Source organism: Salvelinus fontinalis, chromosome 2 (assembly GCF_029448725.1).
Source record: "Salvelinus fontinalis isolate EN_2023a chromosome 2, ASM2944872v1, whole genome shotgun sequence".
Classification (NCBI taxonomy): domain Eukaryota; kingdom Metazoa; phylum Chordata; class Actinopteri; order Salmoniformes; family Salmonidae; genus Salvelinus; species Salvelinus fontinalis.
The window spans coordinates 10,852,560-10,877,603 of NC_074666.1; the positions used below are offsets into that span (position 1 = coordinate 10,852,560).

The 25,044-nt window shown below is 45.0% G+C and overlaps 1 protein-coding gene across 1 annotated transcript; it reads left to right on the forward strand.

Annotated features, from left to right (window-relative positions):
* The first annotated feature begins 3,146 nt into the window (after positions 1-3,146).
* Positions 3,147-25,037, forward strand: LOC129811770 (LIM/homeobox protein Lhx5-like). The gene is made up of 5 exons (XM_055863366.1): positions 3,147-3,319; positions 5,786-6,009; positions 8,033-8,310; positions 17,387-17,552; positions 24,251-25,037. The coding sequence occupies exons 1-5, from the start codon at positions 3,147-3,149 to the stop codon at positions 24,592-24,594; spliced, it is 1,185 nt and encodes a 394-aa protein (XP_055719341.1). The 3' UTR covers positions 24,595-25,037.
* Positions 25,038-25,044: the final 7 nt, after the last annotated feature.

Consider the following 25,044-nt stretch of genomic DNA (forward strand, 5'->3'; position numbering starts at 1 on the left):
CAATGACCTGTGTGACGCAAACAAGAGGCGAAAGAGAAGCTGTGGCAAGAGTTCTCTTTACCCAATATGTTATTTTTCCCACGTACAAGGTGATAACGCTTTGTTTGTCCCCAAAATAAATTATATTATCTGAAATCACCGTTTGTATTAATATTTGGATAGGCCTATTGCATACGACTGTCTTCACACACCTTATCATATACGTGAATACCTGGTTGGATTAATAGGCTATCATCAAAGGCATAAAGGAAAATATGATGTAGATACAAACCCATGTTGACTCCTCAACAGTTGGCAGGTTGAACGAGAAATGTAACCCTTTCAGAAGTGTGAATTGAGGTGCCTGTGACGTCTACAATTTGCACCTTATTTGTTTGTTGTTGACAGGGCACTGGAGAGTAGGCCTATAGGTTGGTAACATTCGAACGAAATGTTAAGGAGTTTTTAAACGGAGAGTCAAGAAAACAAGACTCGGTGAGAAAAATAAATAGCAAGCCCCAATAGCTTTGGGATTAAGACCGTGAGCGGGGCCAAGCTTTAGTGCCACTGTCGCCTGCCAAGAGCGGCGGGGGTCCCCTCTGTGGCCCGGGTTCTCCCTTTCTCTCCCAACAAGCTGAACGGCCTCCCCCTGACTACAGAAATTACTGCTTTATTATCATGTAGAGTCACCAGTTAATACTAACCAGCACCACGGAAAACATTTCACATTCTACAATCTACAGATGGAGATGGATGGATAATCATGCATGCACGCGCTACAACTTCACTCTGGCTATCATGTTGTTTTTGTTGGCTCAATTTTAGGTTAGGTAATAACATGCTTTTATCACTGTAATATGCTTTGGTTAAAACATTTTACTGATGAGCATGATAAGGATGATGGTGAGGATGATAATGATGATGATAGTGGTGGTGATGTTGAAAAATTGTGAGGATGAGGATATAATAATAATAATAATAATAATAATAACAATAATAATAATAATAATAATAATAATAATAATAAAACTCATACAAACTCACACAAATATGATGATGGTCCTTTATTTTGCGTAAAAACATAAATATTGGTAGCTTCTTGCCATAAATCAGACTATTTACACATTCATCTTGAACAACAGGTTACTTTTCTTTGAATAATTGTTGAATTGACCTTAATAATTCACAAATTTCTTCAGACGAATTCTTAGACGAGTTATTTATGTACAGCAACAATGTGCGATTCAATTGATATTATTATGAATGCATAAAGTTGCCAATGTTGCTGTAATTGTTCATGTTGTTCTTGTTCTGATTTGAAAAGTTATCTTAAATGAAAATATGCAGTGGGTCAAAATGAACACCTATTGGGCTACTTAACCAACTCATTATACAAAACAATTGCTCAAACTTAGTTTTAAACCAGCCTCGCCTCTCCACTAACAACCATTAGTGTCTGCATGATGTTTGCACTGCCTCGACTAACTTAAATGATGTTCTGGGTAAATATTGAAATTCCCCTCTGTTAAAGCGGCGGGCGACCAGGCTCTCCCTATTGATGAGGCCCGCTATCTTAATCCTATGCATTTCCCTGTAAATAGCTTTCTGTATGAGAAAGGGCATGCCTGGGTCCCCCTCCCCTCTCGTTCCCTCAACTCCACACACACACACACACACACACACACACACACACACACACACACACACACACACACACACACACACACACACACACACACACACACACACACACACACACACACACACACACACACACACACACACACATACTGTAGAGAGCCAAATGACAGCCTAATGCAGGAAGGGTTTTGTAGCCTTAACTCTTGTTCAGCTACTCCCGTCTCCCATTGCATCCCATTCAGGGTCATTTAAGGCGAGTACATGTCATGTAAGACGGCCTCCTCACTTTGTAGGCCGCTTTAAGGTGATGGCTGTAGGCATCAACTCCACTAGGTCATCTTGTCACAGACAGAGGACGAAGAAGAGGTGAAAATAAGAATTAAAATTAAAGATGATCCGCAGGTTTTTGTTCTGTGCCTTGGTGTCATCAGAAGTTTAATTTAGATTTAATTGAAACAATCAAAGCTTTCATTTCACCTAAATAACATGTCTAATTGGCATAATTGTATCAGAGAAAGATCTTGTTGATTGGTGATATTAGACAAAAAGCATGTTTAGTTTCTTATAGTGCCCAGCCCAGGCAGCAAGCTTAGCCATTATAATTCTTTGGTTGGTGCCTTAGTTCTTGAAGCGTTCCATTGGGATAGTCCCTAAAATCCATTCACCCCACGAGTTTGATGGGAGCTACAGCAGGAAAATAGAAAATGTAAGATTATGGACCTGTTTACGCCGTTTAGGTCCATTCTGTAACGAGGCAGTAACAAAACGAGTGACCATCATTTGCCAATGTCTTCAAAAAAAATCGTGTCCCTCTTAGCAGAATTAAAGTTTATTAGCCTATTTATGATAGTATGTTTAAGGTTTAGGTCGACCTGAAGGTAGGCTACCGACCATTATTTAAATGCGTAACTATGACAACTGAGTCCTGATTGGCCACCCAGGCACAGGAATTAAAGGAGACCGTCACCCAATCTGAATACGGACGTGCCTCGCGCCAGCACAACCGGGCACAGTGATGCGAAAAGTATCCACGTGAGGTGAGCGGAGGCGAAGAAGTGGAACCTAAAAAGAAAAGATGACAGAATAATAAAAGAAAGGGCTATTTACAACAACAACAAAATAATAACTTTGCTACAGCCCCATGCAACATATTCTATACAGCGGGGAAGAACAGGCTTTTCAGGTGACCATTTTTACGCAGCCCGTCAATGAACAGGAATAGGTGCTTTTTAAATTCACCTTTGTATCTTCTGGATTCCGGATTGTGACAAGTGCCAGGACAGGACAGGGGCGTCTAGAACCAGAAGTACAGAAGAGGAACTTCGGGGAGTGTTCACCTATAGCCTGCCTTTAAACGGTAGGGGATAGGGTCTTCTCACCGCCCACCCACCTGACGGAACATTCGCGTCTGCTTTGTCCCAAACCCCGGAGCCAAGACGTTGCTGCGCAGAGAGCCGTGTGGCCCCAGACCCAGCACCGGAGCCCGCGTGGGAAGGTCGGCCCTCGGTGTCCTCCAGACAGGCGGGATGATGGTCCACTGCGCCGGGTGCGACAGGCCCATCCTGGACCGGTTCCTGCTTAACGTGTTGGACCAAGCCTGGCACGCCAAATGCGTCCAGTGCTGCGAGTGCAACTGTAATCTGACAGAGAAGTGCTTCTCCCGGGATGGGAAGCTCTATTGTAAAATGGACTTTTTCAGGTAAGGATTCAGATTGGGGATTCAGACGTAAAAGCAGGGCTTGCCAAAAACTCAGTAAGGAGAATTATAATCATCCTGCTTCTGAAGATTGTCATTCTGGATTTTGTTTTCTTGTTTTTTGTTCGTCAGTGGATTTGTTTCAAATCAAATGCTGAAATGGGATTTCATGACACAATGCTAAAAATAGTTTTCGTTTAAGCGTCACTCACATAATTAAGCAGATATTATTATGTAGCCCTACACATTGTTTTGTGGAAATGGATATGGTTTACCAAGGCCTATTTCACAGGATGTATTTCACCTAGAAGCGAGATAGCATACATATAAGTTACTTGAAATGTTTAAGAATGTCACTTCAAAATAATAATATTTATAGTCAATAGAAGTAATATTGCAGCCATGGCACATTGGCATCTTGGCATCTAGTGTCACATTGGTTTTGCAACAAAAATCATATAATTATTAGGCCAATAAATTAATCATAGTTATAGGTTCATTTTGAATACCATAACAATATTTAGCATTTTGACAGAACCATATAATAATTATCACTCTTTGTCCGCATGACGTGTGTGTGTTTTAAAGAAACAAAGTGTGTTTTCTGACAATACGAAGCATTAACTTAGTTAATAATTGTTATTATGACACCAATAATATCACTTGTATTTATAAATTCATATTATCGGAATATTCTAAATATTATGTGGGCTTGAATATTCACACTTCTCTTAATCCATTCATGTAGACATGACAGTTTAAATCTATTTCTAAATCAGCTACATTTTCCTCAAACCCGTACGCTCTGTTTCCACTTTTGTTTGTTCCAATATATTTTAAAACCTCTCCATTAGGCCTACACCATCCGCTCAGTTCTTCAACGTGTTCCATGTAATTCAGTGATAAGTATAGGCCCTTGTTTGTAGCATCAGAGCAATTATTTATGTGTCAGCTTTTTCCCGTCTCCCCAAACTAATTGTTTAATGACATGTAAGGCACAGTGTTTAAGCCTTTGTGATGGCATTGTTGCCCCCAAACGACCTTGACCATCATATTAGCCAGCTCCCATCAAGCAGTGGATTTAAATGGCCCAACCATTAGCCAGGAGAAACAGTAATCACCCTAATGTGGCCGTTTGTTGTGTGAGTAGAGCGGTGGCCTGCACTCGCCGCACCGGAGGAGGCTGGGCCCGGGCGGTGCATGTAAAAGGCTACAGTGGAGCGATACTATTGCAAATGGATCGAGAGAGAGAGAGAGATTCCGTAGACTACATTAGTGTTCAAATAAAGGGGGCTTGCCTGAACCGCTCGTTCAGCCGTGCCCTCGTGCAACCGCTTCCCAAAATCCAAAACAACAGCCCCCCACTCACACCCTCAAACACACACTATCTCCAATACCCGTATTATAATTGAAATATTTTCAATTCCTGCATTTTTTTTCGTCCTGGAGGCGACTCCATATTGATGAGAGAGAGATTACCAAATCAGCATGAGGCGCATGACGAGGTTTCTGGCTCGTGATGAGGTGGATTAGGCCTATTTATTTCACATCCGAGAGAGAAACACAAAATAAGGCTTCGCATTCTCCATCACTTTATGTAGGCCTACATTAGCATACCTTTTCTTCCAATGCTACACAGGCATTTTCAAGCATTTACCTTGTCGAGTTATCCCTGGAAATGTTGAGACGTTGAATTATGCTATTGTATTCGTCTGTCTATCTAAATAATAAAAGTCTATCCACCAAGGTTTTTGCATGTGAAGAGGGTGAATGTGGATTAACAGAGATTTTCACGGTAAAAGGGTCCTATTCGGTTTAATCCTCGGATATCTCCGTGGTCACATTGTGCTGACTGTCACTAATGCGTTAGCGTGGGTTTATTAATATAACAACTCCATAAAAAAATTGAAAATTAATCTTTTTCTATTCAATGTTGAAAATATGTCTAGCGCACATTGTAGGCTATTTCGTATCAAGTAGGATGTTAGATTTGAACGAAAATTAGTTCGAAATAGGCTCCCCTTTCTTCAATTATGGCAAAGATGTAATAGCCTGCTATAAAACAAATATATTAAGTATGTTATTTATTATTTATTAAGATGATGTTATTGTTACTACTATTGTTATTATTAGGCATTTTATTATTATTATTAAAGGTTGTCAATGTTGAAACAGGCCTTGTTATGTAAAATCTATTTACGACAGATTTTGTTAGATTTCGTGGTTGCAAATTTAAATTTAGGCTACTCACAAAAACATCTGCATTGCCCACAGTTGCATAATTCACTATAGGCCTATAATTTTCCTTTCTTTATTAAGACTCACGCAGTTTGAACGCCGTCTACTTATTTACTTAAGTTAAAACTGTACAATTTCCCGCTCAAATTCAGGATGTTGTTTACTATTTTAGTCTCAGAGTGATTTTACATCAACATGCTTGTTGTCTCTGTCCTCTCGCTTTCTTTTCAGGAGGTTTGGGACGAAGTGCGCAGGATGCCTCCAAGGCATCTCTCCCAGTGATCTGGTGCGCAAGGCGCGCAGCAAGGTGTTCCATCTCAACTGCTTCACGTGCATGGTGTGCAACAAGCAGCTGTCCACGGGCGAGGAACTCTATGTCATTGACGAAAATAAATTTGTTTGTAAAGAAGACTACCTGAGCTCAGGGGCGATCAAGGAAGTCAACTTGAATTCAGGTAATTATTGTTAAAGGCCCAGTGCAGTCAAAAACGTGATTTCCTTTGTTCCACACTATGCAGTTGGAAAACTATGAACTTGTGAAAAAGATTATTATGCCCATTTAGTGGAAGAGCTGTTTGAAAATGCATTTCAGCCTGTTTTGGTGGGATGGAGTTTTGGACTGCCTGGTGACATCACCAGGTGGTAAATGACTTAATAGACCAATAAGAAAGAGAGTTCCAAACCTCTCTGCCAATAACAGCTATTTTTCAATTGTCTCCTCCCCACTCAGACCACTCTCAGACATTCCTAGCTAAATTCTTGCTTGAGAATAATAGCTAAGAAGCTCTTTTTGTTTTGGACCATTTTAATTGAAAACAATCACAGTAAGGTACCTGCTTGTTACCCAGAGATGATTTGATTTTGAGATAAAAACGGCTGCATTTGACCTTTAAGGGTTTCAATAGTGAGTCTTGTTATATTACTACATAGATACAAACATATCAATGTTCTGTTGGTCATGGAAAATGTCTATAGACCCACCGATGTCTGAAAACAAGGGACCGTTTTTCTTTGTTGATTTACTGATTGTTTCAACGTGGGATCTCACGTTACCATACACGGGTACACATCCAATCAAACCAAAACCATAGACTGCTTATGGTGGAGAATTAAACGACTTGTTCATGATATGAAACGCCACTACTGCTTGGATGTATTTGTTGGCATCCTGAAATGGGATAGGCCTATATCACATATTTACAAATCCCACTGCAAACTAAAATGTATGAATTCGAAAACCTATTATGTTACTCTGCACCTTAAAAAATAAGAAGTATCCAGAGGCATAACCTATATAGCCACCGGCCGCCGTAGCGGAGTTGAGTCTACACACCACCGTCAGGAAATTCAGAACCATGGACAAGGCGGGTGTCTGAGCGTCAGCTCTGGCTCTGCATGATTTAGGGTAGGCTGTCGCCTGCGTCCAATCTCACCGCTGTTGAAGTAGTCTTATATATGGATACATGTTTTTTTTCTATTCTGTTTGATTCTATTCTCTACTTTCCTATTTTAGCTGCAGTGTCGTATAGCGCCTAACGTCACATGGTCAAACATGTGTAGGCCTATATGGAGAATTCGTCTGCAAGTGACTTCTCCTCTAATTATCTCAAAACAAATATCTCTAAAATGTAATTATTTAAAGACGTTGATATTGATAAGAGATTACGCCTATATGTTGGGTGTTTGGAACCAAAATTGATAGGCCTAAATCAACAACAACAACTGTCGGAAAAGCGTACTGTGTTCGAGGAGTTGTCAGGCTCCCATCACTGGCACTCGATTTTGTCTTTAGATCAACAAGGTGACGGATAACATGTGTATCATCGAAAGACGTGACATTGATTTGAACCCCTCGTTGCGTGTCTGTTGCTTCAAATATGAACAACATATGACTACTGACATTCTTGCTGGCTCAATGGGCCGCATATAGAGCATGTGTAGCCTAGTGTTTGATGATGTTCCCCAACAAAGCATCTCCGGGTCGCTGAATGCATCTGACCATATAGCTGAGGCTTATCAATGCTATAATTTCCTGTTTGATACATTTCTCAAACAGCCATCCCCTCGGACAATGACATGCTGTTATCGTGCGACGCAGCGGGTCCTTGGGGATCCGCTGGATAGGCAGCCTAGCTCCCTTTTTTTGTTTCACGTCACATGCATAATTTCTATTTCCATATGTCGATCCGCTTCAGGTCACACGCGGGCAGGGTGTTTACACCTGTTTTATTTGTGACTAGATTTAAACGGGTAAATCCAGGCATCTAGACTGTTTCATATGGACTTGGTAAAGTGTATTTTTTTTATTTAAAAGGCACTCAAAGGGCTTCCATAGGCTATTTGTATTTTGTGAGGCGTCATTGTTCCACGTATTCTGGTTTGTTTCTGATTAGACAGACTACAGAATTAATCTAGCAGCACACAGAAGGCCTCATGATATCTCCGATTGAGACCTTTCCATTCTCTCTCGTTCCCCAGTGTCATCATGCACAGACAGAAGTTTATCGCCGGACCTCCAGGACCCGATGCAGGACGACACAAAAGAGACGGACAATTCCACATGCTCAGATAAGGACACGAACAATAACGAGAATGAGGAGCAGAGTTCGGGTACGAAGCGGCGAGGTCCGCGAACCACCATCAAAGCCAAGCAGCTGGAAACGCTGAAGGCTGCCTTCGTGGCCACGCCGAAACCCACCCGACACATCCGGGAACAGTTGGCCCAGGAGACGGGACTCAACATGCGGGTTATACAGGTAGAAGGCTGTTATATACTTCACTTGAGACTATACATTTTTGGTTGATAAAGAGCCTGGTTTTTATTTGGCCACGTTAGAATGTCTACTCCCATATGGAATAGAATAGATGCTCTGGGTAGATCTGTTGATTTCCCAGGTCCAGTGGAGAAAACGTTATGTGTTTTTTTCTATTTGTGTTTGTTGAGCACTGCTAGGTTTTGATAGACTACTGGTGTTGTAAGCAACGACTGCTGTCTTTGACATTCTTGATGAATTAGAATAGATTGGATTTTAATTTTCCCTGAAATTAGAGCGAGATTTAATTGAAGACTTAATTGACAAAGTGAGAGTGAGAAGAAAAAATGTCACAACAGGTTACTATGAGGTTATTATCTAGTCCACATCCCTAAAACGATGTGTAAAATGAAATAAGCCTATAACTGACCTACCTTTCTATGGAGGGAAAAACATATTTGGAATCAAATATGAGAAAAATGCCTTTTAATGAAAACGTTGAAAACAAGACACATTCAAATGAAATGGTGATTGACAAATCCATAGGATCGTCATAAGATCAACTCGAGAGTTATTGAACATCCCTCCCCGGGAAATAGGAATGGGGTCTAGAAACCACAATTTTAATTCGAGATGTTGATAGCTTTTGTGATATTTTTGTAATATTTAGCTACACTATCCTGCGATAAAATAACATAATTGAGATTGCTATTTCTTTAAAATATGTTTTTAGTAATCACACATTGGCAATTGGTGTCACGGCTGTCGTAAGAACGGGACCAAGGCGCAGCGGATGTTAAGTTCCACATATTTAATTCAAAGAGAAACTTAAACAAAACAAAATATATCAATAAACGAACAACTAAACGTGACTACGTGGCGCACATGCACAAACACAAAACAATATCCCACAAATGCAGGTGGGGAAAAAGCCTACCTAAATATGATCCCCAATTAGAGGCAACGATTACCAGCTGCCTCTAATTGGGAACCACACAAACCACCAACCTAGAAATCTATAAACTAGATAACCCCCGTAGTCACGCTCTGACCCAAACACCATAGAGAACCGAGCCCCCCCCCCCCCCCCAAAGGTGCAGACTCCAGCCGCAAAACCTGAAACCAATTGGGGAGGGTAGGGGGGGGTGACGCCGTGCCTGGACTGGGCACCGGCGCAAAGGAAGGCTCCTGCCAGGGAGCGGGACTGGACACCATGCATGGACTGGGCACCGACGCAGAGGAAGGCTCCGGCCTTGGAGCGGGACTGGACGCCGTGCCTGGACTGGGCAACGACGCAGAGGAAGGCTCCTGCCATGGAGCGGGACTGGACGCCATGCCTGGACTGGGCAACGACGCAGAGGAAGGCTCCTGCCATGGAGCGGGACTGGACGCCGTGCCTGGACTGGGCAACGACGCAGAGGAAGGCTCCTGCCATGGAGCGGGACTGGACGCCATGCCTGGACTGGGCAACGACGCAGAGGAAGGCTCCGGCCTTGGAGCGGGACTGGACACCATGCATGGACTGGACACCGACGCAGAGGGAGGCTCCTGCCATGGAGCGGGACTGGACACCATGCATGGACTGGGCAACGACGCAGAGGGAGGCTCCTGCCATGGAGCGGGACTGGACGCCGTGCCTGGACTGGGCAACGACGCAGAGGAAGGCTCCTGCCATGGAGCGGGACTGGACGCCGTGCCTGGACTGGGCAACGACGCAGAGGGAGGCTCCGGCCTTGGAGCGGGACTGGACGCCGTGCCTGGACTGGGCAACGACGCAGAGGAAGGCTCCGGCCTTGGAGCGGGACTGGACGCCGTGCCTGGACTGGGCAACGACGCAGAGGAAGGCTCCTGCCATGGAGCGGGACTGGACGCCGTGCCTGGACTGGGTAACGACGCAGAGGAAGGCTCCTGCCATGGAGCGGGACTGGACGCCGTGCCTGGACTGGGCAACGACGCAGAGGAAGGCTCCTGCCATGGAGCGGGACTGGACGCCGTGCCTGGACTGGGCAACGACGCAGAGGAAGGCTCCTGCCATGGAGCGGGACTGGACGCCGTGCCTGGACGCCGTGCCTGGACGCCGTGCCTGGACGCCGTGCCTGGACGCCGTGCCTGGACTGGGCACCGACGCTGAAGAAGGCCATGGAGCAGGACTGGACATCGGTGCAGAGGAAGACTCCCGCCCTGGAACAGGACTGGACGCCTTGCCTGGACGCTCCGGGCCATTGACCGTCGCTGGAGGTTCCGGACCGTTGACCGTCGCTGGAGGTTCCGGACCGCTAGGCTATCTATCTTCTATTGTATATTATCTCCTGTGTGATAGTTTTGGTTCTTTAAAACAACACAGCAATTATGATTTGATTAATATGAATGAAAGATGGAAGACGTTTGTTTTTTAATAATATGACAGAAATATTATATTTTCTGTTGATTTCTTATTTCTTCTTAAAGAAAGTATAATAACCAGATGGCATGCACTGTCAAAAGTGGGACAAGGGCCTTTGTATAAAAGACATAGGCAATCCAGTATGTACATATTTAAATATGTATCTGTAGCCATGGGCATTTAAATGTTGGAAATATCATGCACTGTTAATGGTTTTAACAGCTAATAATTTAGCAACAGTGTTATTACAAAAAAAGCCCACAGCATTGCACAGAAATACTGTGAACAGGTGATACAGGAAGGTGTTATAGAGATATAGTAAAACAGTTTATTAACATCCCAACCAAGACAATGGAGACGTTTTAGGGAGCAGTAGTTCAGTTCAGTCAAAGAAGTGAAAATACTCCTTTATTTTCAATAAGGATTTTTCACTTCCTGAATTGACTGAAATGAAAACTGAATTGACCTCTGTTAGGGAGAGCTGACGTGAGATCATGATCACTGTGAGTGAGAGGGACATAACATTACTGTTTACGTCCTAGAAGTGGAAATGTGGAATTTATCATCACTGCTGCCCAACACACTCAGGTCTCCAGGCTTTTAGTCTTAACCTCTATAATTCTCTGCTCTTTGTGACACACATACGCACATGCATGAACAAACTCATGCACAGACACACTCTCAAGCACGCACGCGCACTCACACACACTCTCTCTCTCTCTCTCTCTCTCCCTCTCTGTCGGTGTCTGGGTTCAGACTGTGTTAGGGTGATTAGCACCATCTCTGCCAGCTGAGATGTGGCTTTTTGTGCGCTTACAGTAATTATCACTGATTTCCCAGATTTACATATCGTACACCCCCCTCGCTCCTCTCTGTCCTCACTCATTTACTGCCAGACAGTCTCCTCTCTTCTCCTCTCCTCTTAGACCAGGCCATGCGTAGTGTAGCATAGCACCTTCCCAGTTTCATGTCTCCACAACACTGAATCGATCCCATTCATCTCTGATTAGCAACAACATAATGCACTGTGATACATAAAACCAAGATGGTGGCCAGTTTCATGGCCATCATCTCCCCCCTCATTTGCTGTGTAGTAACTGCCGATGCACCCTGAGCAGGGAGCCCTCTAGTGTGTGTGTGTGTGCGTGTGGTAATCCCTAAAAAATGCTCTCTCAAGGGGAGTGAAAGTATTTCCATAAAAATGTACCCTACAGTTAGACAATTGTTCTCAGTAGGCAGGTGTCGTCTTTGCTGGGAAAAACATGGAGAGGAATGCCTAAGTGGTTTTTAGGTGTTTTTGTGTGTGTTTTGTTTGTTAATCTTCAACGCAGTGGGATTGTGCCTTTGGTGTAGCCTAGCTGGCGTTAACATGCATTATTATGCAGTGCCGATGCAGAGGCACAACAAGAAATGGGTTATGTTTTTAGAATGCGAAGCTCCATATGTTGGACATTTTTACATTTTTCTCTTCTCTTTTGTTCCTGTACAAATACTTTATTTGACTCCAGTGATGACTGTGTTTAATTTTTCTGCTTCCTAAGTTGTGTTGGGTTGAGGCCTGCTGAGTTGTGTTGTATTGAGGCCTGCTGAGTTGTGTTGTTGTATTGAGGCCTGCCGAGTTGTGTTGTTGTATTGAGGCCTGCTGAGTTGTGTTGTTGTATTGAGGCCTGCTGAGTTGTGTTGTTGTATTGAGGGCTGCTGAGTTATTGTATTGAGGTCTGCTAAGTTGTGATGTTGCATTGAGGCCTGCTGAGTTGTGTTTTTGTATTGAGGCCTGCTGAGTTGTGTTGTTTGATTGAGGCCTGCTGAGTTGTGTTGTTGTATTGAGGCCTGCTGAGCTGTTGTATTGAGGCCTGCTGAGTTGTGATGCTGCATTGAGGCCTGCTCAGTTGTGTTGTTGTATTGAAGCCGGTGGAGTTGTGTTGTTGTAATGAGGCCTGCTCAGTTGTGTTGTTGTATTGAAGCCAGTAGAGTTGTGTTGTTGTATTGAGGCCTGCTGAGTTGTGTTGTATTAAGGCCTGCTGAGTTGTGTTGTATTTAGGCCTGCTGAGTTGTGTTGTATTAAGGCCTGCTGAGTTGTGTTGTTGTATTGAAGCCGGTGGAGTTCTGTTGTTTGATTGAGGCCTGCTGAGTTGTGTTGTTGTATTGAGGCCTGCTGAGTTGTGTTGTATTAAGGCCTGCTGAGTTGTGTTGTATTTAGGCCTGCTGAGTTGTGTTGTTGTATTGAAGCCGGTGGAGTTGTGTTGTTTGATTGAGGCCTGCTGAGTTGTGTTGTTGTATTGAGGCCTGCTGAGTTGTGTTGTTGTATTGAGGCCTGCTGAGTTGTGTTATTGTATTGAGGCCTGTTGAGTTGTGTTGTTTGATTGAGGCCTGCTGAGTTGTGTTGTTGTAATAAGGCCTGCTGAGTTGTGTTGTTGTATTAAGGCCTGCTGAGTTGTGTTGTTGTATTGAGACCTGCTGAGTTGTGTTGTTGTAATAAGGCCTGCTGAGTTGTGTTGTTGTATTGAGTCCTGCTGAGTTGTGTTGTTGTATTGAGTCCTGCTGAGTTGTGTTATTGTATTGAGGCCTGCTGAGTTGTGTTGTTTGATTGAGGCCTGCTGAGTTGTGTTGTTGTATTGAGGGCTGCTGAGTTGTGTTGTTGTATTGAGGCCTGCTGAGTTGTGTTGTTGTATTGAGTCCTGCTGAGTTGTGTTGTTGTATTGAGTCCTGCTGAGTTGTGTTATTGTATTGAGGCCTGCTGAGTTGTGTTGTTTGATTGAGGCCTGCTGAGTTGTGTTGTTGTATTGAGTCCTGCTGAGTTGTGTTGTTGTATTGAGTCCTGCTGAGTTGTGTTATTGTATTGAGGCCTGCTGAGTTGTGTTGTTTGATTGAGGCCTGCTGAGTTGTGTTGTTGTATTGAGGCCTGCTGAGTTGTGTTGTTGTATTGAGGCCTGCTGAGTTGTGTTGTATTGAGGCCTGCTGAGTTGTGTTGTTGTATTGAGGCCTGCTGAGTTGTGTTGTATTTAGGCCTGCTGAGTTGTGTTGTTGTATTGAAGCCGGTGGAGTTGTGTTGTTTGATTGAGGACTGCTGAGTTGTGTTGTATTGAGGCCTGCTGAGTTGTGTTGTTGTATTGAGGCCTGCTGAGTTGTGTTGTTGTATTGAGGCCTGCTGAGTTGTGTTGTTGTATTTAGGCCTGCTGAGTTGTGTTGTATTGAGGCCTGCTGAGTTGTGTTGTTGTATTGAGGCCTGCTGAGTTGTGTTGTTGTATTGAGGCCTGCTGAGTTGTGTTGTTGTATTTAGGCCTGCTGAGTTGTGTTGTATTTAGGCCTGCTGTGTTGTGTTGCATTGAGGCCTGCTGAGTTGTGTTGTTTGATTGAGGACTGCTGTGTTGTGTTGCATTGAGGCCTGCTGAGTTGTGTTTTTGTATTGAGGCCTGCTGAATTGTGTTGTATTGAGGCCTGCTGAGTTGTGTTGTTGTACAGTGACCTGCTGAGGCACATGGAGAGAACCTATAGAAAATAGTGTGTGTGTTAACTCTTTGTGTTATTGACTGATTCATTGATTTTATTGGATCATTTTAAAATATACTGACCGCCATATCACTGATTACTAAACAGCTCCAGTGTGATTTCTGGGTGTTTGTTGGTGGCTGTGGCTCTTTAACACCTGGATCCTTGTTGGAACTGAACCTACACTCTCACTCACATCCATATTCCTTAACGAGGAGAGGCTGAACGTTTTACTTTTAGGCACCTTTTAAAATTTTATTTATTTATTTAACCTTTATTTAACCAGCTGGCCAGTTGAGAACAAGTTCTCATTTACAACTGCGACCTGGCCAGGATAAAGCAAAGCAAAGCAGTGCAACAAAAACAACAACACAGAGTTACACATGGGATAAACAAAAGTACAGTCAATAACACAATAGAACATCTGTATACAGTGTGTGCAAATGAAGTAAGGAGGTCAGGCAATAAATAGACCAATAGTAGCGAAGTAATTACAATTTAGCAATTTACACTGGAGTGATAGATGTGCAGATGAGGATGTGCAAGTAGAAATACTGATGTGCAAAAGAGCAGAAAAACAAAAACAAATATGGGGATTAGATAGGTAGTTGGTTGGATGGGCTATTTACAGATGGGCTGTGTACAGCTGCAGCGATCGGTAAGCTGCTCTGACAGCTGATGCTTAAAGTTAGTGAGGTAGATATAAGTCTCCAACTTCAGTCGTTTTTGCAATTCGTTCCAGTCATTGGCAGCAGAGAACTGGAAGGAAAGGCGGCCAAAGCAGGTGTTAGATTTGGGGATGACCAGTGAAATATACCTGCTGGAGCGCGTGCTACAGGTGGGTGTTGCTATGGTGACCAGTGAGCTGAGATAAGGCCGAGCTTTACCTAGCAAAGACTAATAGATGACCTGGAGCCAGTGGGTTTGGCGACGAATATGTAGCGAGGGCCAGCCAACGAGAGCATACAGGTCGCAGTGATGGGTAGTATATGGGGCTTTTGTGACAAAACGGATGGCACTGTGATAGACTGCATCCGATTTGCTGAGTAGAGTGTTGGAGGCTATTTTGTAAATGACATCGCCGAAGTCAGGGTTCGGTAGGATAGTCAGTTTTATGAGGGTATGTTTGGCAGCATGAGTAAAGGAGGCTTTGTTGCAAAATAGGAAGCCGATTCTAGATTTAATTTTGGATTGGAGATGCTTAATGTGAGTCTGTAAGGAGAGTTTACAGTCTAGCCAGACACCTAGGTATTTGTAGTTGTCCACATATTCTAAGTCAGAACCGTCCAGAGTAGTGATGCTAGAGGGGCGGACAGGTGCGGGCAGCGATGGGTGGAAGAGCATGCATTTAGTTTTACTAACATTGAAGAGCAGTTGGAGGCCACGGAAGGAGTGTTGGAGGATACACATTTTCATCATGTGTCTGGGTTGGACAGTGTCCATGTTTGTTAGTTTACCTCCACCGCCTCCATCCCACTTTGTCCCTATTCCTCCCATTTCTCCAGTAATCTAACTTTTATCTAAGTGGAGCCCTTTATTTCTATAGGTGATGTGCCTGAGAAAAGCTATTTTCTGGATATTAATCTATTTGCTGTGTTGACACCGGTCTCAAGACAGCAAACAAAACAAAAAACTATCATTGCAGAACGTACATAAAATGAGCAATGCTACAGAATTAGAATTCCCGTATGAGAATAACAAGCATAGTTAAATAGCACTCCAAGTCTGTGGAAGGGACAATGTACAAATGGACAAAACAATGAAGGTCTGAAATGAAGGTGGATTTAATTTGATGGTGATTTGATTTGATGATGATAGGAGTGGGCCTTGTCATTTAACTTCCTTGTCATTTAACTTCCTTGTCATTTAACTACCTTGTCATTTAACTACCTTGTCATTTTACCATCTTGTATGTAGTTTTTAATTTGTTTTTAATTCTCTGCAAAGTGTGTTGTAACGCTAATGTGAAATGGATTATGAATACATCTGGTGAGGATTACTGTCCAATGTAGACAAGTAATGGACTAGAAATAAAGTTAGATTTGATTCAATTCTGATTACGACATTCTGTGTGCTTGACACGCTTGTCTAAAATGCAGTATAAATCAAGTGTATTCATTCCGTGAAAATGAAAATGATCTAAACTCAAAGAAAAATTGTTTAACTTAATTTGATCTGATAACAATCTTTGATCTTTATCTTGGTCCTAGTTGTGTAACTCTTTCCTCTCCGTCCTCATAGTTGTGATGTCATTTGATAACTCACTGTCTCTTCCTCTGTTCTCATAGTTTTTGATAACTCACTGTCTCTTCCTCTGTTCTCATAGTTATGATGTCATTTGACAACTCCCTGTCTCTTCCTCTCCGTTCTCATAGTTGTGATGTCATTTGACAACTCACTGTCTCTTCCTCTCCGTTCTCATAGTTGTGATGTCATTTGATAACTCCCTGTCTCTTCCTCTCCGTTCTCATAGTTGTGATGTCATTTGATAACTCACTGTCTCTTCCTCTCTATCCTCATAGTTGTGATGTCATTTGATAACTCCCTGTCTCTTCCTCTCCGTTCTCATAGTTGTGATGTCATTTGACAACTCACTGTCTCTTCCTCTCCGTTCTCATAGTTGTGATGTCATTTGATAACTCACTGTCTCTTCCTCTCCGTTCTCATAGTTGTGATGTCATTTGACAACTCACTGTTTCTTCCTCGCCGTCCTCATAGTTGTGATGTCATTTGACAACTCCCTGTCTCTTCCTCTCCGTTCTCATAGTTGTGATGTCATTTGACAACTCCCTGTCTCTTCCTCTCCGTTCTCATAGTTGTGATGTCATTTGACAACTCCCTGTCTCTTCCTCTCCGTTCTCATAGTTGTGATGTCATTTGACAACTCCCTGTCTCTTCCTCTCCGTTCTCATAGTTGTGATGTCATTTGACAACTCACTGTTTCTTCCTCGCCGTCCTCATAGTTGTGATGTCATTTGATAACTCCCTGTCTCTTCCTCTCCGTTCTCATAGTTGTGATGTCATTTGATAACTCCCTGTCTCTTCCTCTCCGTTCTCATAGTTGTGATGTCATTTGACAACTCCCTGTCTCTTCCTCTCCGTTCTCATAGTTGTGATGTCATTTGACAACTCACTGTTTCTTCCTCGCCGTCCTCATAGTTGTGATGTCATTTGATAACTCACTACCTCTTCCACTCCATACTCTAGGTGTGGTTCCAGAACCGTCGGTCTAAGGAGCGGAGGATGAAGCAGCTGAGTGCTCTGGGAGCCCGGCGGCACGCCTTCTTCAGAGGGCCCCGGAGGATGAGGTCCATGGGGGGACGACTGGAGGACCCAGACATACTGGGGCCTGGGGCCTACGGATACTACACAGGTAAAATACACTCCCTGTTTGAATGGTAAAATACACTCACTGTTCATTGTATTACATCAGACATTATGAATCTGTCGGTTTGTTCTGCGCGTTGAGTAAGAATGACACCACCTGTTGGAAGACAATGCTCACTGTTAGCTTACAAGTGATCCTTGGTGAAGATTTTAGTGATACACAACACACATTACCCCCGACATGGTTTTCGTCAGGAATGCCATTGCCCACCTCTGTGCTGTCCAGCTCCGTCTAAACTGTGGGGTGACAAGGGTGTCGAATGCTCATCAAGTGACCTACCGGAACAATGTAGAGGATTCTGAAATCTAGAAGTGAAAAAGAATGTTAAAATTAAGGCAGAGCATTTCGGAATGGGCTGAAGGGAACAATCATAGAATGATTAAAAACAAGAGCATTTGTTAGTTAATTGTCAGTACAAAGCTGAATTATTAGATTTTTTAATTGAATCTTTATTTAACTAGACAAGTCAGTTAAGAACAAATTCTTATTTAAAATGATAGCCTACCGGGCTATCAGTGGGGTGGGTGTGGGTTAACTGCCTAGTTCAGAACGACAGATGTTTACCTTGGCAGCTCTGGGATTCAATCCGGCAACCTTTCAGTTACTGGTCCCATGCTCTAACCACTAGGCTACCTGCCTGCTGAAGAGAGATGTGTCTGAGGAATGAGTCTTATACTGCAGGTGTTCCCAAACTTTTTCACTCAGGCCCCCCTTCCAGCATTGGGGAACATCCCGCTCCCCTCCTGCGCACGAGAGCACCATGTATATATCTCTGGGCACAAGCACTGTTCATGACACAAACTGTTCACACCCCTCTTCTTAGTGGAGAGAAAATGTTGCAGGTTTAAAACTTATTTCCTGTAATTCTACAAATCTTGTCATGGGGTGCAGATACATGTTTTCAGTTTTAAAGCACATTTTCATGCCATTCTATACATTTTGCCATGTCTAATGTGTATTCATGTGACATTTGAGTGACTGAAACATTACAACAACATCTATGGGTTAAAAAACCTAGCTAAACAACATTAGCTGACATGGCTGACAAGTTATAAATATCTCTCTAAGGTATGCAATGACTAACATGACAAGAGGAACTGATGATGCACTACCCAATTTTGAAATGTCACCTTGTAAAAAGCTGGACTGAGTTCCTGTCACGTTCCTGACCTATTTATGTTAGTTGTTATGTGTGTTAGTTGGTCAGGACGTGAGGTTGGGTGGGCATTCTATGTTTTCTGTTTCTGTGTTGGTTTTGGGGTTACCTGGTATGGCTCTTAATTAGAGGCAGGTGTTTGGCGTTCCTCTAATTAAGAGTCATATTTAGGTAGGCGTTGTCACAGTGTTCGTTGTGGGTGATTGTCTTCCGTGTCAGTATGTATGTTCGTGCCACACGGGACTGTAGCGTTTGTTTGTTTCGTTTCGTTTCGATGTCGTCTGTTTCCTGTACGTGAGTTTATGTTTTGTTATGTAAGTTTATGTTCAGGTTTCGTTCTACGTCGTTTTCTTATTTTGTAAGTTTGTTAAAGTGTTTGTTTTCGTGTTGCCATCTTCATCGTTGTTATAAATAAAAAGATGGCCTATTTCCCGCAAGCTGCGTTTTGGTCTGAAGATCCTTCTCTCCTCACCTCATCCGAGGATGAGGAGAGCGTCAGCCGTTACAGAATCACCCACCACGCTAAGACCAAGCGGCAAGGGAAAAATAAACGGAGTAAGGGACAGGAGAAAAACAAGGATTTCTGGACATGGGAGCAGATAATGAATGGAGAAGGTCCCTGGGCTAAGGCAGGAGAAAATTGCCGTTCTCAGGAAGAGAGGGAGGCAGCTAAAGCCCAGGAGCGGTGGTTTAAGGAGGCAGCAAGGAGACGTGGCTGGAAGCCCGAAAAGCCATGGGAACAGCTGGAGGCACTGAGGAGAGCAGAGGCTACCGGAGAGAGGAACCGGAGCTATGAGGGAACGCGTCTGGCACGGAAGCCCGAAAAGCCCGTAAGTAATTCCCAAAAATTTCTTGGGGGGGGGCTAGGAGGTAGTGGGCCAAGGGCAGGTAGGAGACCTGCGCCCACTTCCCAGGCTTACCGTGGAGAGCGGGAGTACGGGCAGGCGCCGTGTTACGCAGTAGAGCGCACGGTGTCTCCTGTACGAGTGCATAGCCCAGTGCGGGTTATTCCACCTCCCCGCACTGGGAGGGCTAGATTGGGTATTGAGCCAGGTGTCATGAGGCCGGCTCAACGCGTCTGGTCTCCAGTGCGTCTCCTCGGGCCGGCATACATGGCACCTGCCTTACGCATGGTTTCTCCGGTTCGCCTACATAGCTCGGTGCGGGTTATTCCACCTCCCCGCACTGGTCGGGCAACCGGGAGTATTCAACCAGGTAAGGTTGGGCAGGCTCAATGCTCAAGAGTGCCAGTACGCCTCCACGGTCCGGTATTTCCGGCACCACCTCCCCGCCCCAGCCTAGTACCTACAGTGTCTACACTACGCACTAGGCTACCAGTGCGTATCCTGAGCCCTGTTCCTCCTCCACGCACTCTCCCTGTAGTGCGTGTATCTAGCCCGGTGCCTCCAGTTCCGGCCCCACGCACTAAGCTACCAGTGCGTCTCCAGAGCCCTGTACAAACTGTATCTTCTCCCCCTACTAATCCTGATGTGCTTGTCCTCAGCCCGGCGTCACCAGTGCCGGTACCACGCATCAGTTATAGAGTGGGCTTTGAGAATACAGTGTGCCCTGTCCCTGCTCCCCGCACTAGTAGGAAGGTGCTTATCCTTAGCCCGGTGCCTCCAGTTCCGGCACCACGCACCAGGTCTACAGTGCACCGTATCCGGCCAGAGCCATCCGTCTCCCCAGCGCCATCTGAGCCATCCGTCTCCCCAGCGCCATCTGAGCCATCCGTCTCCCCAGCGCCATCTGAGCCATCCGTCTCCCCAGCGCCATCTGAGCCATCCGTCTCCCCAGCGCCATCTGAGCCATCCGTCTCCCCAGCGCCATCTGAGCCATCCGTCTCCCCAGCGCCGTCTGAGCCATCCGTCTGCCAGGAGCCTGCAAAGCCGCCCGTCTGCCATGAGCCTGCAAAGCCGCCCGTCTGCCATGAGCCTACAGAGCCGTCAGCCAGACAGGAGCCGCTAGAGCCGTCAGCCAGACAGGAGCCGCTAGAGCCGTCAGCCAGACAGGATCTGCCAGAGCCGCCAACCAGACAGGATCTGCCAGAGCCGCCAACCAGACAGGATCTGCCAGAGCCGCAAACCAGACAGGATCTGCCAGAGCCGCCAACCAGACAGGATCTGCCAGAGCCGCCAACCAGACAGGATCTGCCAGAGCCGCCAGCGAGCCATGAGCAGCTAGAGCCGTCAGAGAGCCATGAGCAGCCAGAGCCGTCAGAGAGCCATGAGCAGCCAGAGCCGTCAGAGAGCCATGAGCAGCCAGAGCCGTCAGAGAGCCATGAGCAGCCAGAGCCGTCAGAGAGCCATGAGCAGCCAGAGCCGTCAGAGCGCCATGAGCGTCGAGAGCCGTCAGCCTGCCATGAGCGTCGAGAGCCGTCAGCCTGCCATGAGCGTCGAGAGCCGTCAGCCTGCCATGAGCGTCGAGAGCCGTCAGCCTGCCATGAGCGTCGAGAGCCGTCAGCCTGCCATGAGCGTCGAGAGCCGTCAGCCTGCCATGAGCGTCGAGAGCCGTCAGCCTGCCATGAGCGTCGAGAGCCGTCAGCCTGCCATGAGCGTCGAGAGCCGTCAGCCAGCCATGAGCGTCGAGATTCGTCAGTCAGCCATGAGCTGCCCTTCAGCCTGAAAAGGCTAGATACCCAGAACTGCCCATCAGTCCAGAGCTGTCTCTCTGTCCGGAGCTGCCTTTCAGTCCGGAGTTGCCCCTCTATCCTGATCTCCCTCTCTATCTTGATCTACCTCTATATTCTTATCTATCCCTCTGTCTTGATTTATCTCTCTGTCCCGGTGTTGTCCTTATTAGGTATGTTATTAAGAGGATTTTGTGGGGGAAAAAAGAGGGTGGACATTCTTGGAGGGAGGAAGCTAGGATGGATTATGGTGGGGTGGGAACCGCGCCCGGAGCCTGAGCCACCACCGTGGTTAGATGCCCACCCAGACCCTCCCCTAGACTTTGTGCTGGTGCGTCCGGAGTTCGCACCTTGTGGGGGGGGGTAATGTCACGTTCCTGACCTATTTATGTTAGTTGTTATGTGTGTTAGTTGGTCAGGACGTGAGGTTGGGTGGGCATTCTATGTTTTCTGTTTCTGTGTTGGTTTTGGGGTTACCTGGTATGGCTCTTAATTAGAGGCAGGTGTTTGGCGTTCCTCTAATTAAGAGTCATATTTAGGTAGGCGTTGTCACAGTGTTCGTTGTGGGTGATTGTCTTCCGTGTCAGTATGTATGTTCGTGCCACACGGGACTGTAGCGTTTGTTTGTTTCGTTTCGTTTCGATGTCGTCTGTTTCCTGTACGTGAGTTTATGTTTTGTTATGTAAGTTTATGTTCAGGTTTCGTTCTACGTCGTTTTCTTATTTTGTAAGTTTGTTAAAGTGTTTGTTTTCGTGTTGCCATCTTCATCGTTGTTATAAATAAAAAGATGGCCTATTTCCCGCAAGCTGCGTTTTGGTCTGAAGATCCTTCTCTCCTCACCTCATCCGAGGATGAGGAGAGCGTCAGCCGTTACAGTTCCTTAAAAAATAAAATATAAACAGTATATATATAGTATATATCATTATCTATATATACTGTATATAATAATAATAATAATAATAATAATAATAATAATAATAATAATAATAATAATAATAATAATAATAATAATAATTGGGGGGGAACCCGCACTCCCCCTGCCGACCCCTCACGTCCCCCACAGTTTGGGAACCACTTCTATACTGGAACAGAGCAGCGTCCGTCCACTGTAATTACAAGGGATCCTTGAAGGATGGAACAGGGAGGGCGGGAAGGGAGATGGGAGGAAGGGAAGAGGACAAAACCTTTATCCCTAGCTCCTAGCTCCTAGCTTCTAGCTCCTTGCTCCCTCCATTCTCAGCATCCCTCTTTTCACGCCCTTTTGTGCCTTGGTGGAGCAGTGGCATCTGTATTAGCAGCACTACTCCCTCCATCCCTCTGGTCTTCTACTGCTGCTGCTGTGTGTGTGTGTGTGTGTGTGTGTGTGTGTGTGTGTGTGTGTGTGTGTGTGTGTTATTCTAACACCTCTCTCTCTCTGCCCCTCCCCCATTTCTTCCCACGGCTGCTCCAGGTTCAGCTTGATTCTCAAGGTCTGATGTAGCTAGCAGGGTTCTGTTTGTGGGACTCTCAAGGTCTGATGTGGCTAGCAGGGTTCTGTTTGTGGGACTCTCAAGGTCTGATGTGGCTAGCAGGGTTCTGTTTGTGGGACTTCTCAAGGTCTGATGTAGCTAGCAGGGTTCTGTTTGTGGGACTCTCAAGGTCTGATGTAGCTAGCAGGGTTCTGTTTGTGGGACTCTCAAGGTCTGATGTGGCTAGCAGGGTTCTGTTTGTGGGACTTCTCAAGGTCTGATGTGGCTAGCAGGGTTCTGTTTGTGGGACTCTCAAGGTCTGATGTGGCTAGCAGGGTTCTGTTTGTGGGACTTCTCAAGGTCTGATGTGGCTAGCAGGGTTCTGTTTGTGGGACTTCTCAAGGTCTGATGTGGCTAGCAGGGTTCTGTTTGTGGGACTTCTCAAGGTCTGATGTGGCTAGCAGGGTTCTGTTTGTGGGACTTCTCAAGGTCTGATGTGGCTAGCAGGGTTCTGTTTGTGGGACTCAATAATTAGCTTGTTTATTCAGTTTGGAGAAAAAAACAGGGTCATCATTGCATTGCTAGTGGATTTATTCTTCCCCTCATTATCACAGTTTGTAACATAAGGTGTTATGTCAGCGTGCTGCTGATGTCATAATGTAAAGGAGAAACATTTCTCTGTCTTGTTAGAAACAAAGCATGAAATGAAATGCTGACTACATTTAACTGATCTTGACATAACGTGTGCGTGTGTGTGTGTGTGTGTGTGCTAGATTGATGATTTAAGTTGGATTAGGTAGTAAAAACAACATCATATACTATACAGTACAAGACATCCATATATTTGATGTGTTTTGGTTAATTATTTGAGCTCCTTCCCTCTGTAATACTGACATAAAGAATACCTACTAAAAGATAAAGAGTATGGTGCCTAACTGAAATGTAGAGCGTGTGATTTTAATTTCCTTTTTAAAGTTTAGTCGCTTTGAATAAGACAATAAGAAAAATTCTCAAGTCAACTCACAAAAGGATGAGTGGAAGCACTCAAAATCTTGGAAATATAGGAGGAAAAAATACATTTTTTAAGTGCGTTTTCACTTTAACAGAAAGAGTGAACCAAACCATTCCTTAACCCATTTCGTCCCTTCACCTAGTACCAGGGTGAATTTAAGAAGTTTAGGCGTGTTTTGCACTTTTACTTTTCAGCTATACCAGTGAACTAAACCGCTCCCTTCCCCTCCTTGAAATGTTATAATGTAACTTAGGCTACTAAATAATGCAATTATTTACAAAATGTTGAATCTTGATGTAGGTCCATTTTTAAAAGGCTGTGAGATTCAATGTCAGTGATTTTGAATGTTGCTATATCAATTGCTTCATCTGTGTGCTGCACAATGAATTTCCTCATTAGATGATTTGTTTTCTAATCAAATCGTCTCTCCCCTTACAGAGTACCAGGGCGACTACTACGGAGGGGGAAACTATGAATTCTTCCCCCACGGCCCTCCCTCCTCTCAGGCTCAGTCTCCAGCAGAATCCCCCTACATCCATGGAGTGGTCATGGAGGGCTCTGTGTCAGCCCACCACCCCTCTGACGACCAGAGGTTCACGGACATGATCTCCCACGCAGATACCCCCAGCCCAGAGCCCGGCCTGCCCAGCTCCCTGCATCCTGTCCCTGGTGAGGCATACGGAGGGGGGCCCAGCCCACCATTCTCCCTGGCTAGTAACTCCAGCTACAGCGCCCCCATGTCCCACCCTGGACAGGAGATGGGAGAGACCACCGTCTGGTAGACTAGAGCCTGGGTCTGGGTCTGGGAAAGGGATGAGGGTTTCGTTGGGGGAAGGGTGAACTTCCCATTTTCGATTCAATCAACACGGGAGATGAATTTGAAGACATTATTAATAAGTAGTTATGAATTAAAAATGGCGTTTATGTATTTGTTAATGGGATTTTTCTATTCACGGATTGGTATTTTTTGAATTGACTTGCTGAATTGATGGAGTTGAAATGGAATTGTTCCCCCTGACTCTTATCCTTCACGTGAAGGACTGAGGATGGATGATGGGGTGGCTTCGCTGGACATATCTGAACTTTGTTGTACTATTCGCTGCCCTGTTCAGCCCCGTTAGTAGAAATACACTCCCACCCACCTCTGGGACAAATTAACTGGGATTGGAGGAAGAAAGACGCTTCAGCGGTTCCTCTTGCCGCCTTATCACCCCCCCCCCGTATCACCGCCC

Excerpts from the sequence above, each read along its gene's own strand:
- LOC129811770 (XM_055863366.1), top strand. The coding sequence starts at position 3,147 with ATGATGGTCCACTGCGCCGGGTGCGACAGGCCCATCCTGGACCGGTTC. Across the intron at positions 3,320-5,785 it reads TGTAAAATGGACTTTTTCAG|GAGGTTTGGGACGAAGTGCG; the intron begins GTAAGGATTCAG and ends CTTTCTTTTCAG. Across the intron at positions 8,311-17,386 it reads TCAACATGCGGGTTATACAG|GTGTGGTTCCAGAACCGTCG; the intron begins GTAGAAGGCTGT and ends TCCATACTCTAG.